The following is an 18,345-nucleotide window of genomic DNA, read 5'->3' on the forward strand; positions in this document are numbered from 1 at the left end:
TTCGGTCAAAATTTCCTTCATTAGAAAAGTCAAGTGTGATAACGATACTACTCGTATTTCCAACAACACTTTTAAGTTTCTTTGACTTTTTAAGTTATTTCTGTCTCATTTAAATTTAGGATTTTATTTCCTGTACCTTTCAGGGTTAAAGTGAATGACAATATTAATTACTGCACGTGATTTTTTGAAACACCTATTTTTGAGTTCACAGCAATTCATTTTATGGACAGGTACATGTCAGAAGTGAGGGGGGAAAATATCATAAGAAAACCAAACCAGTAAAGCTCATAGTTCTAGTTCAGGAGTTAGAAGTCAAAATGTAGTCCCGGACCTAACAGTCAACCATGCTGGATGCCTGGGCAAGTCACTTGGCTTACAGTGGTGTCTTTAAACTATCTACAAGGTCTTTTCTCACACTCAAAGTCAGTCCTACTGAACCCTTCATTTTGTAGCCCCCTGCTATTGAACTTTTAAAGAAACAAAACCATGACAATGATATATAGGAATTTTAAGAAACTATCTTCGATTATATAGAGGACTAAACAAATTCAGTCAGATTGCTTTCTTACAATAGAAATTGCTAGAACATCAACGATCAAGTTAGAATCCTCTGAAAATTCTCTCTTTACTATTTCCCTTTTAGACCTCTAATCAAGGATATGAAATAAACAGAAAGATCACCTGGGGATCCCTTCTTACATGTGTTTTATATCAATGTCTTCTATGGTTCAAATTACTGCCAGGTATGGTTTACACACACACACACACACACACACACACACATTCACTACATAGGAGTAATATGTCCAAAGAACAATCCCCACTCAGAAAAGCCCAGGCCCCGTGTGGCAGGTGTGGCCCCAACTGGAGCCTGTCCCGCCTGGAGTACAGGGCATGGTGGGGCACGGGAGACACACTTGTGGTGACAATGGCTAGCGGCCGCAGGACTGCGGAGGACCGTTAATGCCATCCCTTGGGCATACGACTTTATGAGTATCTTGCACTGTAGGGTTTTTGAATACACGATGGCCTGGAAGAAAGTAAGACTGAAGCAAGAAACAATAGCCAGGTTCGTCCAGCTATCCCTGAGGGTGGAGGGTGACAAATGGCAACACTGAGCACGCAGGCGGGAAGGTGATGGGAGCCAGAGACTGAGGAAGCTGACTTCCCCAAAACTGGCCCTGACCTCACTGGAGAGAAGGTGGCAATATCATCAAACAAGAGACAGAACCCAGGAAGAACAATGGTTTAGGGGAAGACGAGTGAGCAGTCTTCTCGTGTGGNTGTCTTCTCGTGTGGGGACACTAAGCAGGCCGCAGACATGGGAATCTGGACTTGGAGGAGGAGACGAGCTGTGGGTTTGCAAGTTCTAGAAATCCCAGGAGCCGCAGACATGGGAATCTGGACTTGGAGGAGGAGACGAGCTGTGGGTTTGCAAGTTCTAGAAATCCCAGGAGCCGCAGACACGGGAATCTGGACTTGGAGGAGGAGACGAGCTGTGGGTTTGCAAGTTCTAGAAATCCCCGGAGCAGCCACAGCTGAACCGCTGCAAGCCCATCATGGTATGTCTCCCGCCCTCTTCCTGCCATTTGAAACCAACCCGTTAGGAAAACCTTCTGCAAAAACCATTTCATTGTCAGCCTCTGCCGCACAGAGGCGGTGGGTTTGCTTCTCGTTTGGTGGCTGAGCAGAGCCCCATGCATCAGAACACGAAGGATGGTTGCTTCCCGGTTTGCAGAGTCAGAGCATGACAGTCAGTTCACAGACTCCATACCCGAGATTGAGAATATCCTGACATGGGGCTCCTGTAAGCTTACTTTTGTTCTCCTGTTAGGACGAATCCCTGTGAATTTTTAAAATTCAAGAACTGTGATGTCTTTTGCATATTAATGATAATTAAGCTGATAGAACAGATCCCTGGGTTCAAATCCCAAGCCCCTGATACACGTTTAGTAGTGGATTCTTGCCCTTACATCAGGGCTGTTTTCATCTAAGATGTGAGAATAAATCACAGCCTCCTTTTATCTGTCTTTGCCCGGGACCCTAGGATGTTCAAAGATAAATTAATTAGTGACGATTACATTTATAGCAATCAGATATGAACACTTAATGTAGTGTGAGATTCCACAGCAAAATCTTTCTTATCCTTCTCACTCAAAGGAGGTACCAGACATTTATATCTGAAACAATGACGGAACNAGGAACACAAAAATGAGAACCAATCAGCAAGTTATTTTCCCTTCTTCACTTCTACTGCATCATTTTATTCCAGCTGACTAACTGACAGGGTAGAGGGGAAAGGGAAAGATGCACAGAAATGTATAAAGAAAACAGTGTCCATCATCCAAATCTCTCTTACCCCAAATTGGTTCCTGTGTCTAGCTGGCAATTACCCCATCACAAACCCCCTGCTCTTAGGAACCCTCACTTGTCCAGATGGTTCCATATTCTTATTAATTTTAGAATCCTGAAGCTATGTTACCTTTTATTTTTATCCTGTAAGTTGACTGCACTTTACAACATATCTGGAAGGCAGTGGTTACAAAGATTCAGTGTCTCACTTCACTCCTTTATCCAGGTCTGTAAATAGAGCCCAGCCTAAAGCCCGGTGATGATGTAAGAGAAAAAGTGGGCTTCCCTCTCCACCTACTACCCTGTAAATCATGGTGATCGTGACAGTTTGGGAACTTTGGTACATGATGTCATGATTAATAATAATCTAATGTTATATTTAAAGAAGCTGACATGGTACTCAGGAAAAAAAAGCAAAAATCACAAAGAAAACATGTAACTTGTTTGAGCTACTATATTTTCCGTGTCAGTACCTGTTCTTACTAGAGCTACAGGTATTCATCTGAAACTTGGTATTAAATACTAGAAGGTAATTTACATAATTAACCATTGGGTTCAATGTGTGCTTAGGACTCAGCTGAATAAAGACTTCATTCTAAAAATAACTACTTTTTAAATTCCAAAAATAAAAACAAATCAAGGCATACTGTTAAAATATTTTTAAAATATTTAAGCAACTTCATTCCATAATTATAAAAATATTTTTTCAGGGCAATGCTTATCTCTTTCTGCACCCAGATGCACACGTGTCACACACTTGCACACATACACAGACACCTACTAATCGAGAGGCTGCTCTTAGGACTACTCAGCTAGTTTCTTGAAAGAAGCTATAAAGGTCAAAAATCCCAAAAATTCTTTCTAGGCTTGTAGGAGTTGCTGGGCTGTTTGAAAAAAAGTTTAAATAGCTAAACAGTTTCAATCACCACCTTCAAAGTTTTGCTCAAAATATTTTCTCAAGTATAAATGTCTCCTAGAGTTACCCGCCTCCCCCCGCCACCCCCAACTCTACCCTCTGTTAAGAGAACAAAAACTTCACAAGTTCATTACCTCTTTGTTCCCGACCCGCTGCATGGCATCCCCCAGGTGGAAGTAAAACCTCCCATCATCAGTGCCAGGATCCCCAGATTCTATTCCTTCCTGGAAAAAGGACAGTGTTCGTATTTAATGAAAAAAATTTAATACTAGTTTTAATTCATTGATTTACTTCATCTTTATACACCATACAAAAATCTAAGGACCAGAAAAATTCACCTCAATATTAAAGTTTGGCAATTAGGTTACTGGTCAACATTTAGAATACAAATGCAAAAAAGAGGTGATAAAGCTAAATTTAATAATACATTTATCATTAATTAACAATGTAATAGCTCAGAAAATCAGTCTGTGCATCATCTCTGTGGAACCAAGCATATTTCAAAATCCCAAAGAATTTCTTGACTGGGTGTCTATCCCACTTCTTTTGTTCTCCAAATCTGACCATATGTCATCTGGAGGCTTTTTATTCCTGAACCAAAACGTTTATTAGTTGCTCCTAAAATGTCTGAAGTGATAGAGACCCAACTGAAAATAACACTTCTTTCTACTTGAAACAAAGGCGTTTTCATCTTTTAATGAAACCTTTTACAAAACCTATGACAGGATTGAAGCCAGCCGGACTCTTTGAAAATGTAGCTGCTATTAAACAAATCCTATGCTAAAACATTTTGCTGATTTCTACCCCATCTCCCACAGAAAGACTGAATTGATATGTATATAAACAACAACAACAAAAAAGAGAGTGAGAGAAAAATATTAAAGCAAGAGAATGAATTCAGAAAAGCAATAGAAGAACAAAGGTTAAAAAAATATTTAATGTCAAGAAAGTCTTTCTAAAAATCTGCATTTTCAGGTCTCTTCACCACAAACCCATTATCTTCACTGGGGAGACATTTTATTTGCATAATGTGGCAAAGTAGCAGCAAGGAACAGGAGTAGCTTCAGTCAGGAGAGGAGAGCTATGATCAGAGCTCTTGACTGACAGGTTAACTCAGACCCCGGCCTCTGTTTCCCCATCTCTGAAGCAGGGAGAGCACTATTAGTCCCTTATTATGTCAAAGGAAATGTAAGAGGAACACTTTCAATCAGAGAAACCCACATGCCCAGAGGGTCATGGCAGGGAACGTAAAGGTTTAGAGATGCCCGGTGGCAGCCAAGACAGACTGGGGGGCGCAGGCCACCTCAATGGGACAACACTGCTCCGCTCCTGTGCTGGGACGTGGGCCGGACGTGATCTTTCAAGAGACATCAGAAATTTGCATGATTATGTAAAACGCTCAGATTCTTAACTAAAGCAAGCAATTAAAATTGTGTTTAATAGAACTGTGCTGGCCAAATAAAATACCCAAGCTATTTGCAATCAGTGGGTTGCTATTTGAGATCTCTGATTGAAGTCATGTGAAAGAAAGAGATCATGAAGGTGTGATGTATACTGCTATTTAAAAAAAAAAAAAAGATCACACGTATTCCATCATCACCTGTCTAATACGGTAGCTGCTAGGTACATGTCACTATTTAGATTAAAATGAATTAAAATGAAAGCTAGAAATTCAGTTCCTCAATCACATTAGCCATATTTCAGGTGCCCAACAGCCACGTGTGGCCAGTGGCTACCATACTGGAGCACCCAAATAAAGGACATTCCCACTGGGACAGAAAGTTCTGTTGAGTAGCCCTTAGCTAGACCGAATGTGACTCTGGTGCATTTGCAAGGATTCAACCAGATACACAAGATAAAAAAGACAGCATATTTTAATCTGAGTATTTTGAGCTATCACATTTTCTAGGGTTTGACCTATTCAGGCAACACTTGTTAGCATACTTTACGTAGGTTGTCACGAGTTCTGTTCAAACTAGACTGAATGTATCATCACACTGTAAATGGAACATTTGATGTATTGCCTATATTTTGAAATATTATATTAGTAATTTTGGTCTACCCTTCTCATTTAAATAAAAACGAGTAGCTACACTTTTAGGAATTTCTTCAGAATGTCTTCTCCAAGTAATCTCTGCTCATCTGGCTGGCATTTCTACATCCAACACTCTCAGTCACTGCCTGTGAATGTCGTGGTCAGAGGGTGTACATTTTGAAGATGAAAAGACTCAGCAGCACATGCCAATCAATCGACAATGCATAATCAAGGGAGTCCGAATGACTCAAAGGAATCAGAAGATGAAAGAGGAGGAAGCGCAGGGACAGTTACCTTTAAATAGGGAATGCTCTCAGCGATTTTGTTCTGTGCCTTCAGGATAAAGCCATAATGCACTTTAGCAAAGCCGTCGTTCGGTGTCACATTCAGAACCTAAACTCAAAGGAAACAGAAGACTATTGTAACTGATGACAAATTCTACAAATGGCTGTCAAAACAAATTTTAATTAGCTTTGCTGGATTATGATGTCATAGCTGAAAACACTTGTGTTTTGTCTCATTGCAGTACTAGGTTTAAATGCCCCCATTTCTTTTCTTGTCAACTCAAAATGCTTGCACATCTATACGTCAGTTTTTCAAGAATGAAGAAATGAACAAAAAAGGCAATGACCATGAAAGTACCGATTGAACAATGCGAATCAGCAAAGCATCTCTCAACTGATATGACCTCAACATTTTGTTAGTGATCAGGGGAAAAAACGGCTTTAAATTCGCTGTATTTAAAGTCGACTCTGAATGGTTATATATTTCTTTACATGCATGCTTCACACATTACCTTAAATAAGAGCAAATTTAGATTTGCATTTGTAATATATGACGATCCGTTCATTTAACAATAATTTCTTGAATGCCCAGACCATTTTAAGGACCGAGGATAAAGTGATGAGCAAATCCCATATTCAGTGATAAAACCCAAGTGAATATTTAATATAAGTCAAATCACTGTTTATTATCACATGCATTTCTTATGATTAAAGATAAATTATGCAGAATGCCTTTAAATTAAATATTAGCAGTGAGAAATCAAAACAACAACATTCAACTTGTGAAGCTGCCCAGACAAACTAACGCAAGGAACGAAAGTGAAAGATGAAGAAGGTCTGAGGTGAGCAAAGATAAAAAAAAGAGTATCCTGTATATCCTGTGGCTTCTCTTCATCCTTCAGCCTGTGTGGGAAACGGGGCCGCAGCCACCAGGGGCTCCTCACACAGGACCAAGTGTTCAGGAGACGGGACCCCCTCCCATTGAAGAGTCCACAGTGCACACTGCTGACACTTCAGAATTTTTCAGCTGGTATGGGTGATGCACCGCCTGCATTCACAAATGCAGTCGATGTCACCTTCCAAATATATTCAGGACCATGCCCTGCCACTTCCTTCACCACTGCCACCCTGGTTCCCATCTGGTTCCCTCTCCCCTACGTTCTCACAAAAGCCTCCTAACTGCGGACCTTCTGCACCCCCAGTCCTGCTCTCCTGTGGCCCCTTCTCCACAGCGGACCCTGAATGAGCTCATTAAATCCTCTGTCAGACCTCATCCCCCCTCTGTTCAGAACCCAAATGGGTTCCATTTCAATCTGAGTAAAAGCCCAAGTTCTAGGGACAGTCTTCTGGGCCTCCTTTGAGCTGGGCCTCTCTACCTCTCTGGCCTCCTCTCCTAAGCCCCTCCCACCAGCCACCTTGGGGTACCTGGGACTCCTCACTGCTGCACAGCAAGACAAAGGCACCCCTGCCTCAGGACCTCTGCACGTGTAGTACTCTTTTGCCCCAAACACTCTTCTCTCAGACATCCAAATGGCTCACTCCTTCACCTTCGCAAAGTCTTCGCTCAGAGGTCACCATCTTGGTGAAGCCAACCCTCAACCACTCCATATAAAACAGAACCAACCCCCTCTGCACGAGTGGCTCTTTTGACTTCTTCCTTTTCTTCAGAGTGCTCATCACCATTTGACTTATGATCCTTTTATTTTTTCCAGTAACATGCAAGCTGTGCAGGGATTTTGTCTGTTGCGCTCACTGCTGATCCTCCCAGTGCTTAGAACGGTGCCCAGCACAAGGCAGATCATCAAGAAAGCTACAGTAACTGAATGGATGAGTGCATGCTGGGCTTTCCTCCCAACCAGATTTCTGAAAGCATAGACTCTGTTTCTTCTTCACCTTCCAAGCACCTGTTACTGAGCTCAATGCTAAGCAAGAGCACAATCAGTATTTCTGGAACGGAACTGAATTGAGGCCAATCATGTTGCTGTCAGTGTAACTATGAGGGGACTATTCCAACGACTGCCACTACCAGAGGACAATCATCTTCTCAAGTCACTAACAACCATATTCACTTGCCAGCTATTTCAGAATACACAGAGCTCTTCTAGGGTCTGGACGTACAAACATAAACGAGAGACATGCTCTTTTCTCAAGGGAGGTCTCAGTCAGGGGAGGAAGACAGAGTCACAGACAGACAGTGGTCACACAACATGGCAAGTGTAGCCATGGGCATAGGCACAAGGCATGCAGGGGGTAAAGAGGAGAGCGCCTAGCTCACGCTAGCGTTGGTGCAGGAAAGCGAGGTCTGAAAGGAGTTTAGGGAGAAATAGGAGTTCACCAGGCAAAGGNTAAAGAGGAGAGCGCCTAGCTCATGCTAGCGTTGGTGCAGGAAAGCGAGGTCTGAAAGGAGTTTAGGGAGAAATAGGAGTTCACCAGGCAAAGGAAAGATGGGGGAACCATGGCGGAGGAGGCATTCAAGGCACAGGAGAAAGTGGGTAAAAAAGAATAATGGACCAGGAACAGCAAAAGAGAGTGAGACCGGAAAAAGGGGGCAGGAGGCAAATCACAAAAGGTCCTACGCTTATCCCAGTTTACACACAGATGCACAATGCATGTGTGTAGCTTGTATTATCTAGTGGTAATCAACAAAGCCTCCTGACATGACAAGTGGCTTTATAACATTTCTAAGAAAATCAAATTGAGATTACTAATATTATGTAGTTTCTGTCTCTCTTTATATACACACAGCAGAGACAACGACAAAAAACTGTAGAGCTGACATTTCTGCTTGCAGGACAAACTCTGCATGACACAGCGCCAGCAAAAAACCAAAAATCATATAATCACAAATAGGATTGTACATAAATATTATNATTCTGTCTCTCTTTATATACACACAGAAGAGACAACGACAAAAAACTGTAGAGCTGACATTTCTGCTTGCAGGACAAACTCTCTGCATGACACAGCGCCAGCAAAAAACCAAAAATCATATAATCACAAATAGGATTGTACATAAATATTATCAAAACATCCATTTTTTTGACTACATGACCCAGTAAGTTCACTACTAGGTACTACTGGGTATGTAACCCCCCCAAACTAAAAACACTAATTCAAAAAGATATATGTCCCCCTATGTTTATTGCAGTCTTAGTAACAGCCAAACTGTGGAAGCAGCCCAAGCGTCCACTGATAGAGGAACGCATAAAGATGTGGTGTATATACACAATGGAACACTACTCAGCCACAAAAAAAGACTCAGAAAGAATAAGATCTTGTCATTTGTGACAACATAGTTGGCCCTATGCTAAGTGATGTTAGTCAAAGACAAATACCATTTCACTTAATGTTGAATCTGAAAAACAAAACAAACAAAAAAAGCAGACACAGACCCATCAACATACAGAACAGACTGGTGGTTGCCACAGGGAACAGGGCTGCGGGGATGGGCAAAACGGGCAAAGGCGAGGGGTAGGTAAGGCTCCCACTATGGAATGAGCAAGTCACCAGGGTGACAGGCACAGCATAGGGAACATAGTCAGTTGTACTGTAATCGTGTTGTATGGTGACGGACAGTAGCTACACTCTCGGGGAGCACAGCATACTGTACCAAGTTGTTGAATCACTATGTTGTGCATGTGAAACCCATGTAACATTGTGTGTCGACTATATGTCAATAAAAAAAGTATAAAGATATATGTATAAATATTTTCACCACAGCATTGTTTATTCCAACAAAATAATTAGAAATAACCTATCCAACAATAGTGGTCTATTTAATGCTGATACATCCCTAAGATACAATGCTTGGCAGCTGCTAAAAATTACATTCTATAAGAATTTTTATTCGAAGAATTTTCATTCAGTTATAAAAATTCTTGTGATGATATGATTAACATATACCAATTTAATTGAAAGAGACAAATGTATGTTCTGTGTATGGAAGAGACTAGAAGGACACACACCACATGTTATGTGGTATACATATATATACATATATACATATATATATAGTCTGTATGTGAGAATGAGGCTGCAAATGATTTCTGCCTTTTGTGCTAATCTCTGTTTTCCTTATTATCTGCATTAAACTTCTCTTAAATTTTGTAGTTAGAAAAGAGTTAAAAAAGTTTCAATTGATTAAGTAAAACATATATTTTTTAGTGGCTAGGTATTTTTTTGGCATTAAATGAAATTTACAAGTATTTAAAACACTTCATTTCATCTTAAAACTTACTTGGGGGCATGTATCTTTTATAATGTACAGCACACATTATTATATAATGTATATCCTATATCATTACACAAACGTAATGCATAAATACTTCACATATGTATCACAGGTGTTTGCGGCAGCATGTTTTACTGGAAGCGTACCCAGCCGAACATGTTTGAAGACCGCTCACTGCTGCCGCTGCGGGGAGCCAGTGCAGAGTCGAAGCCGAGGGTGGGACGGTCAGATTTGTGTTTTATGTTGATGAAGGCTGGAGGACAGCAAGCCTGCACAGGATAAATCTACCCTAGTTTAGGCAAGAGATGGTGAGTGCTGGGTTAAAAAGGGAGAGGATTTGAAAGATATTCAGAAGGGAAAATTAACAGAAATTTATATGTGGTATCAGGCTGAAACTCCATGAGGGCACAGCCTATGTTCACTTCCTTAACTACCATTTCCCAAGCTAGTGTGTGTGGGTTTCAGTAAACATGTGTGGACTAAGTGAACGGATACATGTGAGGAGTGAGTGCAGGGAAAAATCAGGAATATGCCTGACTCTAGACCATGGATGGCTTGTGTCACTTGTCCTACTGCTAATGCAAAGGGGGGCAGCAGGAGTACCTCCAAAACTACAGTTGTCAGCAATCTGCCTCAAACCATCGTAAAGCAGTCTTGCTGGAACTTAGAGCAGCAAAACAAACAGACAGACAGACAAAAAACCTGGGAAGGAACCAACAATGATTTTATTTATTTATTTACTTACTTATTTATATATATATATATATTATTTATATATAAATATTTATTTATTTTTATTTATTTAATGTTTATATATACATATAAAGAAGATTTATTTATTTTAGAGAGAGCACAAGAGAGAGTGAGCGAGCCTGGGGAGGGGCAGAGGGAGAAGGAGATAGAAAATCTCCAGCAGACTCCCCACTGAGTGAGAAGCCTGACCTGGGGCTCAATCACAGGATGTGAGATCATGACCTGAGCTGAAATCAAGAGTCAGATGCTTAACCAACTGAGTGCCCCAGGGGCCCCCAATTATTTTTATAAATTATCAAAGATAAAAATCAACATGAAGAAAAGTATAAAATTACAGTATCGATTGTTTTCTGAAAATGATCTTTGAGACATAAACATATCAGGATAAACTTCAGTTAAGGACAAAGAATGCCTTAGATACAGCTTGTTAACTTAGAAATGGGAGGAGGGAATAAAAGGCAAACCCCACACGTATTTTCAATTAAAGCTTCTTTAAAAAGAAACCCACTCGATTGTATAATCTGGCCCTATTTTAGATTTTCTGCATCGTGTTATGCTTATTCAGATGAGATTATGATTTCAAATATATAAGCGACAGAAGATAAATTTTATTTTTCAAGATGAATTAAAATGTTTCATATATCTGAGATCTATTACCAGGTAAATACAATGAATATATTCAAGGAACATTCTGAGAAGTTAAGGAAGGACAAATCCATAGTGGGTGGGAGAACATAGTATGCTTTCAGAGCCTGCCCTAACCTCAAATGGGCTTGTCATCCAGTTAACACTCAATGACGTGTTTTGGAGGGAGGGAGGGAAGGAAGGAAAAGAGGAGAGAGGGAGGGAAGGCTACAATTTCATCTTTGAGGCTTCTGAAAGTGGCAGAATAATGGGTATATCTGATACAGTTGGCCAATTCTTACATTCATATGATCCTGAATCGTGAGATACATGGTATTTCCCTTAAACCAGGTTTGAAAGCAGGGCACTAACCGTTAGGTTTTGACCATTAGCAACCACATCACCCCACCTGGACTTCTTTTATGACCTGGAACAGGTACTTTAGGGAATGGCACACATTTTCAACACTGCAGGATCAATCTACGTTATGTAGATGGTTAGACACGCTATAAAAAGCAGAAGTCTTATTTCTATCCTCTCAGAAAATACACAAATTACGACAAGGATGAAGAGAAAATTGTTCTGAAATCTGATGATCTTCAATTAAGCCTCCACGACGACAGAAGGGAGAAAGCCCCCCTCTGCGAGTGGCCGCAGTCCCCAGACGGAGTATGAATTCACTGCACTTGACAGCATTTTTAAACCAGAAGGAATCATATTGGCTATCACAGAGCAGTAGCATGCTGATGTGAAATACAGGAGCTTGAAAACCACTGACCAAGACACCTACATTAGAGAGTAACAGGTAAACGTGTTCACCTTTCTTTTATGGAGGCATTAACTTTCTCCAGGTTCGAAGTTCATTGGGGATCCTGTTTATTCTATTCCAAATGAATTTCCTCATTACTGGAAGGAGACACAGTTTCCGACATTTATAGTTACTTGCGACTTGGAGGTTATCTATTACAATAACCATTATAAGGTAGAAATCCTTTCAAAGGCATCCCTGCTGGAGGATCAAAGAGTTACTGCCCTCCAAGAGGGGGGTAATTTACTCCACATGCTTGAAAGCCTCCTGTTCCATAGTCTCTCTAGACCGGACTTTCGGTGAAAAAAAGGACAAGGTTGTGTGTTTTACATTTATGGAAAAACTGAGTTCTACTTCCTATCATGAAACACTCTTAGAAAAGGTGTTTATGAACCAATAAATACGAAGTTTTAAAACTATCACAGTTATAGGGGCGCCTGGGTGGCTCAGTCAGTTAAGCATGGACTCTTGATTTCGGCTCAGGTCATAATCTCAGGGTTCTGAGATCAAGCCACACATGGGGCTCTGTGCTTAGCAGGGAGTCTCCTTATCTTTCTCCTCCCCCCTGCCCCTCCCTGCACATGCACCTGTGCCCACAGGAGCTCTCTCTCTAAAATAAATAAAAATAAAATCTTCAAAATTTATTTTAAAAAAACCTATCACAATAATAGGGTGAAGGTTTTCATGTACCAAGTGTTAACTAAAATTTAAAATTTTCTGATTAAGGCAAAACAAGAGATGAAGACAAAATTTAGAAAATGTCAACTCTATGAATATTTACTTTCTCCTTAATTTAAAGTAAAGAAAGAGAGAGATTGGGTGTAATAAATACAATTTACCGGTGACGTTAAAAGTTCATGTTCAAAACAAGGATGTCAATAGGAGACTGCTTACCTCTTCATAGACCTTCTGAGCATTGTTATTATCTCCTATCAAGAGGTACCCCACTCCAAGGTCGTTCTTTAAAGACATATCATCAGGAAACAGTTGAACTAATTTCTGTAGGGTCATCAGGGAGCCTCTCATGTGACCTGAGTTGGTGGCAAGAGAAAACAACAACTCAACAGAAATAAAAACAGATCACGTACATCTTTGTACAGAGTCTACAAAGCACGAGAGACTATCCGATACAGCCCGAAGAGCCGCTGAAATCTGACTCTATCCACACCGATGGCCTCTTAGGACTTCAGGCAGCTGCAACGACCACCAATAACTCCTGTAAGTAAATTCTGAATATAATACTGATTATAAACATTTTATTTTTATTTTATTATTATTTTTTTAAAGATTTCATTTATTTATTTGACAGAGATAGAGACAGCCAGCGAGAGAGGGAACACAAGCAGGGGGAGTGGGAGAGGAAGAAGCAGGCTTATAGCAGAGGAGCCTGATGCGGGGCTCAAGCCCAGAACGCCGGGATCACGCCCTGAGCCGAAGGCAGACGCTTAACGACTGAGCCACCCAGGCACTCCCTGATTGTAAATATTTTAAAGCCAGATCATTTTCTGAGTTCACCAACATTTATCTTCTTATGTCAAATTCCCTCTTTAAAAAGTTTTATCAATTCCTTGAAAAAAATTTATCTTTGGTTTATCTTTGGCTTATTACAATTAACTTCAAGATTATGAACAGAGAGCAGATAAAAAAGTCTCACAGATTTCGGGTGTAGCGCCCCGTGTGAGACTTGAAAAGGCACTGGGGTGTACTGCTCACGCTGCTTCCAATTAAGTGTCCTCATCTCCAGGTAATGAATGACCCAGTCGCGGAGCAAGAAGGCATCATCTGGTATTAGGGGACCCTCTGGTGGATGATAGGGTGCTATGCACAACAGGAATCATGAAAACCCCAGCTGTGGAGATTTTTAAGGCTATGCGATGGAAATTTAAAATTTCTGGGGCCCAACTATCGTTCCTCCTCACCACAGCTGGAAATAAATTGAATGTGGGAAAACATACAAAATAAGACGGGTATAGATGATAAAATTCATTCCGTAAAGGGCTCCGTTGCCCACAAACCAAGTATTAGCCAAGAGTATGATAGGACGATCAACAAGCGAATGCAGTTGTGTGTCCTGCTAACAGACACAACTATCTGGCATAAAACATCACCAGTTTATCCCACGGCCTTCTCCCCATTACTAGCCGATCTTGGATTGGTTTGCTTGGTGATTCATTCCCCCACTCACAAATCCGACTCTACTTTTCTGTACGTTCCCTTCCCCTCTACTTGCCCAACTTAGGTACACACTTTCCCTCTGCTCCTACACTTCCCCTGTTAACTACTGCAACGGCCCAGGTGAACATCCCTTCTGCTGCCCTCCCTGAACATGTTACTCTGCATCACGCAACCCTGTTCGACTGGGAGTAAACTTCACCACCTTGTCACCTTCAATAAAACCTTCTCCCTACAATCTCCTCCTCATAGAGCCTCCTTTCATGAACTTGCCTCCTTCTCATTTGGAGGAAAAGACTACATTCAAGTATTGAAGAATGGTTGCCCAAGGGGGTTAGATGTATTTGCAGGCAGTCCTTCCCCCGGGGCCAGGAATAAGGTGAGGCAAGTGAGGGACTCAAAGCAAAGTTTAAGAGGCTGCCAAAAATGCAGTCATCCAGAGCTCTGGGCGATACTTCTGTGCATTCTTCCTAAAAATCAAAATTAATGTAAAAAATCCACAATGAACAAAATATCAAAAATTCAGAGGACAGAATAAGTAAACAGTGCTTAACAGAGCCATGCTGGAGCCTGAGGCAAGAGGAAAGCTCAGTGATACTAATGTGCCCCAGGCGAGCGCCTCGGCTGAGAGCCAGCCTTGCCTTTTCTGTCCTGTATGGCTGCTGTATGTTCTCTTTCTTCTCGACTGGCCCTTTTGCACAGAAGTCAAATGGACCCTTTCTTCTAGTTTCTAATCATCCCTTGGGTTCTGCTCCTATCAGACTTTGGTCATTTTCTAATGTGACACAACTACCCTTAATCCTATCCCTCGGAAAACTGGTAACAGGGACAGGTGACCTTCGGTATCACTTGTATGAGCCTCTTCTCCTAGTGGCATCAACAACTTGTTCACTTGAGTGGTTACACATGGTCTACACTCTTCCGTCTGCTTTCCAGATGACAAGTGAGTTGGGAGAGAATCCGAAGCCTGGTCGTAATGCAGTTAGGTTAGGGCTAGTCTTACTTGCCATTGGCACAGGCACCTGGGTAGACAGAGAGGNATAACGTATCCAGCCACTAGCGCCCACCTGAGTGGTTACACATGGTCTACACTCTTCCGTCTGCTTTCCAGATGACAAGTGAGTTGGGAGAGAATCCGAAGCCTGGTCATAATGCAGTTAGGTTAGGGCTAGTCTTACTTGCCTTTGGCACAGGCACCTGGGTAGACAGAGAGGATGCCTTATGCTGCTCTTTTCAAAGCACTGGCAAATCTACTCAGTGATTTCAGTAAGTTTTTTTTCTATCATTTTCCCTGGTATAGAGTCAAACTTTACAGGCAAAATTTTTAGTGCCTGGAACTCCTAATATTCCATCTTTTATAAAAACTGTTCTGATAATTTCAACCTCCATGAATCAATTTGTTATAGTTAAGAGAGAAAAGCTTCTAGCATCCCATCTGCCTCGGCTTTAAAATTGGGGGGGGAGGGTGGTTAGTGAGGAAAAGGTAGTAAAATACCATCAACATCTTTGTTAAGTTAGGTTAGGACCGCTATTTCTGTCTAGGACCCATTCAGGTAAATTACCTAGAATTAGTTATGAAACTCAGGTTCTCTCCTAGGTAGCTACGCTCATCTAAGAGTGCACGGCACGGCATTTGGTGCTGAACTAACTCTTAGTCTGTCTTACCCAGAAATTGCTGTCTGTCTGAACGCCGCTTCAAGGTCAGCTTCAGCAAGTCCGTGGGGACATCGGGCAGGCTGGCCACCTCCTGGTAGGTTTCGATGGCCCCACGCAGCACCTCATTGCTCCTTCTTTTCTCAGCCAGATCGTCTTCACACTAGAGGAAGTCCCCACAATGGATAAATGTCCCAGGACATGCTATATTTGTAATCACCCAAAATATGCATGTAAAGTTAATTTCTGGACACATGTGAAAAGCAATCTGAGACAGATTAAAATTTTCTCTTTATCAAGAGATTAAAAAGCAACACGATGTACTATCTTAATGAGAGGAAGACGAGTTAGCTACCAAGCTACAGATGAGAAAAAAATATAAAAGCCAGAATAATGCGTCTATGCTGGGCTGGGGGAGATCTGTATCATGTTATACATTCATATTACACAGACAGGGCTCCAGTCTGGACTTCCTGTTCTCTCAGTAGTTTTTCTGTATGTTCACTCATTCATTCAACAACTTCATCCAGGAGCCATGTGGCAGGCAAAGTAAACAAAACAGATAAAGCCCTTCTCTCATTCTGCTTCACTGTGAAGAGAAAGACAATATACAAATCAAAGTACTATGTGTCTGGTGGTCACAAGTGCTGGGGACAAAAAACGAAGCAGGCTGAGGAGTGCTGGCAGTGGGGCTGTAGGAAGAATTAGTTTAGACAGGATGGCCAGGGATGGCCTGAAAGAAGGGAGGGAGTGAGGCATGAGGCTCTCTGGGGGAAGAACATTCCAAGGCAGAGAACACAGCAAGAGTGAGGCCCTGGGTGGGGAAGTGAGGGGGAGGGGAAAGGCTGGGACAGGAGGTGGGGCAGGGAGGGCACTGGTGGAGGAGTGGTGGTCAGGTAATGAAGAACGTGGTAAGCCACTGTCAAGTCCACTAGACTACCTCTATGTGACATGGAGAGACAGCAGGGGTTTTTGACATGCTCTGATGTCCGTGGAAAGAATCACACCAGCAGTGGGATGGAGAACAGATTGAAGGGGTGGTGGAGGAGCACAGGGGCCAGTTAGGACGCTCTGTCGGGAACGCAGACCCAGTGATGAGGATGGTTTGGACGATGGTGCTAGGAATGAGGTGGCACGAGGTAGGCAAGTTATAGGGTCAGAGGGTCAGAGTCAACAGGTCTGCAGGTGGGCTGAATGCAACAGAAAGGGAGGGAGAGAAGTCAAGGATAAATTCAAGGGTTTTGGCTTGAGTGATTCCCAGATGGAAATGCCATCCCCTGAGAATGCGCGGACAGGGCAGCAACTGGTTTGCAGGCATTCAGAATCAGGAGTTCCATTTTGGACGTATCAGACCCAACATCTAATAGGTACCCAAGTGTTGAGGCTGGATAGAAAGGTATATATACGCGTCTGGGGTTCAGGAAAGAAGTCAGAAAGACAGGGGAGGGTCCGCAGAAAGAACTGAGAAAGAAAGGTAAGAAGAAAATAACAACAAAAAAGTGCTCTGGAGATTAAGCGACAAAATGTATCAAGAGAGAGTGATCAGTCATGTTAGAAGGGCCATCAGGTTGGGCATCTTAGTCATGATGCTGGCTTGCGCATGTGGCACCTCTCATGGCCCCAGCAAGAGCATTTCTATGGGGCAACTGGGGACCCAAGACAGAATGGAGCAGGATCGCAGGAAATCAGGAGGAAAAGGCGCAGACAACCCTCAACAGGAAGCAGAGAAATGGGCCAGTGGGTGGAGGGGAAAGTGGAGACCAGGGAGAGGTTTTTTGTTTTTGTTTTTGTTAACAATGGGAAATACTACAGCATGCTTCTAAGCTGATGCAAAAGAGTCAGTAGAGAGGGAAAATGTGATGACACAGAACGAGACACAAAAATCAGCATGCTGTCCTTCAGCAGGTGGGAGAGGATGGGAATGGGACCAGAACGGTTCGTCCACGCTAACAGGTGGGAAGGCAGAGCAAAGGGAGCAGGTGGAAATAGGCTGTGAGGGCGGAAGTGGGATCATGTGGAAGTTCTCTTTGGATACTTTTATTTTCTTAGCAAAATAAGCAAGATTCTGCACTGGAGATTGGGAATGGGGAGTGAAATACTGGAGCGAGAAAGAGGGGAATGTGTAAAATTGTATTCAAATCTCATCTGATTCAGTAAATGACAATTTGAAGATTACCACTTGAGGAAAAATGATACCAGTTAGAGGCTACAAGTTGCATATAAAATGTTTTTCTCAGAATATCCTACTTAACATGTTTACCTTTTTGAAATAAGTGTGTGCTGCAGTCAATATATAGCTTCTCGAAGAACCAAAGTAAAGCACAACTCCACAATCTGAGGACATGGTAAGAAAACGAGCCATTCCTCACTGATCCCAAATTAAAAACAAGTAAGAATCAGCACAAACTGATACTATCTGCAGAGAGCTTTTCAGAAAACAATACCTCAAAGAAATAACTTCTTATGTGTACTGATTAGGTAAGTTGCCGAAGAGTCGATGAGGGCTAGGACCGAAGC

At 41.9% G+C, this 18,345-nt stretch overlaps 1 protein-coding gene across 5 annotated transcripts in view; it reads right to left on the reverse strand.

Annotated features, from left to right (window-relative positions):
- Nucleotides 1-18,345, reverse strand: part of ASPH (aspartate beta-hydroxylase) — a 209,617-nt gene that overhangs the window by 41,708 nt on the left and 149,564 nt on the right. For all 5 annotated transcript variants that reach the window (XM_034668106.1, XM_034668107.1, XM_034668105.1 and 2 more), the window contains 4 exons: nt 15,841-15,991; nt 12,898-13,034; nt 5,598-5,696; nt 3,403-3,492 (listed from right to left, as the gene is read on the reverse strand). In XM_034668106.1, coding sequence (XP_034523997.1) covers nt 3,403-3,492; nt 5,598-5,696; nt 12,898-13,034; nt 15,841-15,991 — 477 coding nt within the window. The remainder of the gene's footprint in view (nt 1-3,402; nt 3,493-5,597; nt 5,697-12,897; nt 13,035-15,840; nt 15,992-18,345) is intronic.

This window comes from Ailuropoda melanoleuca, chromosome 9 (genome assembly GCF_002007445.2).
Source record: "Ailuropoda melanoleuca isolate Jingjing chromosome 9, ASM200744v2, whole genome shotgun sequence".
In the NCBI taxonomy this organism is placed as follows: domain Eukaryota; kingdom Metazoa; phylum Chordata; class Mammalia; order Carnivora; family Ursidae; genus Ailuropoda; species Ailuropoda melanoleuca.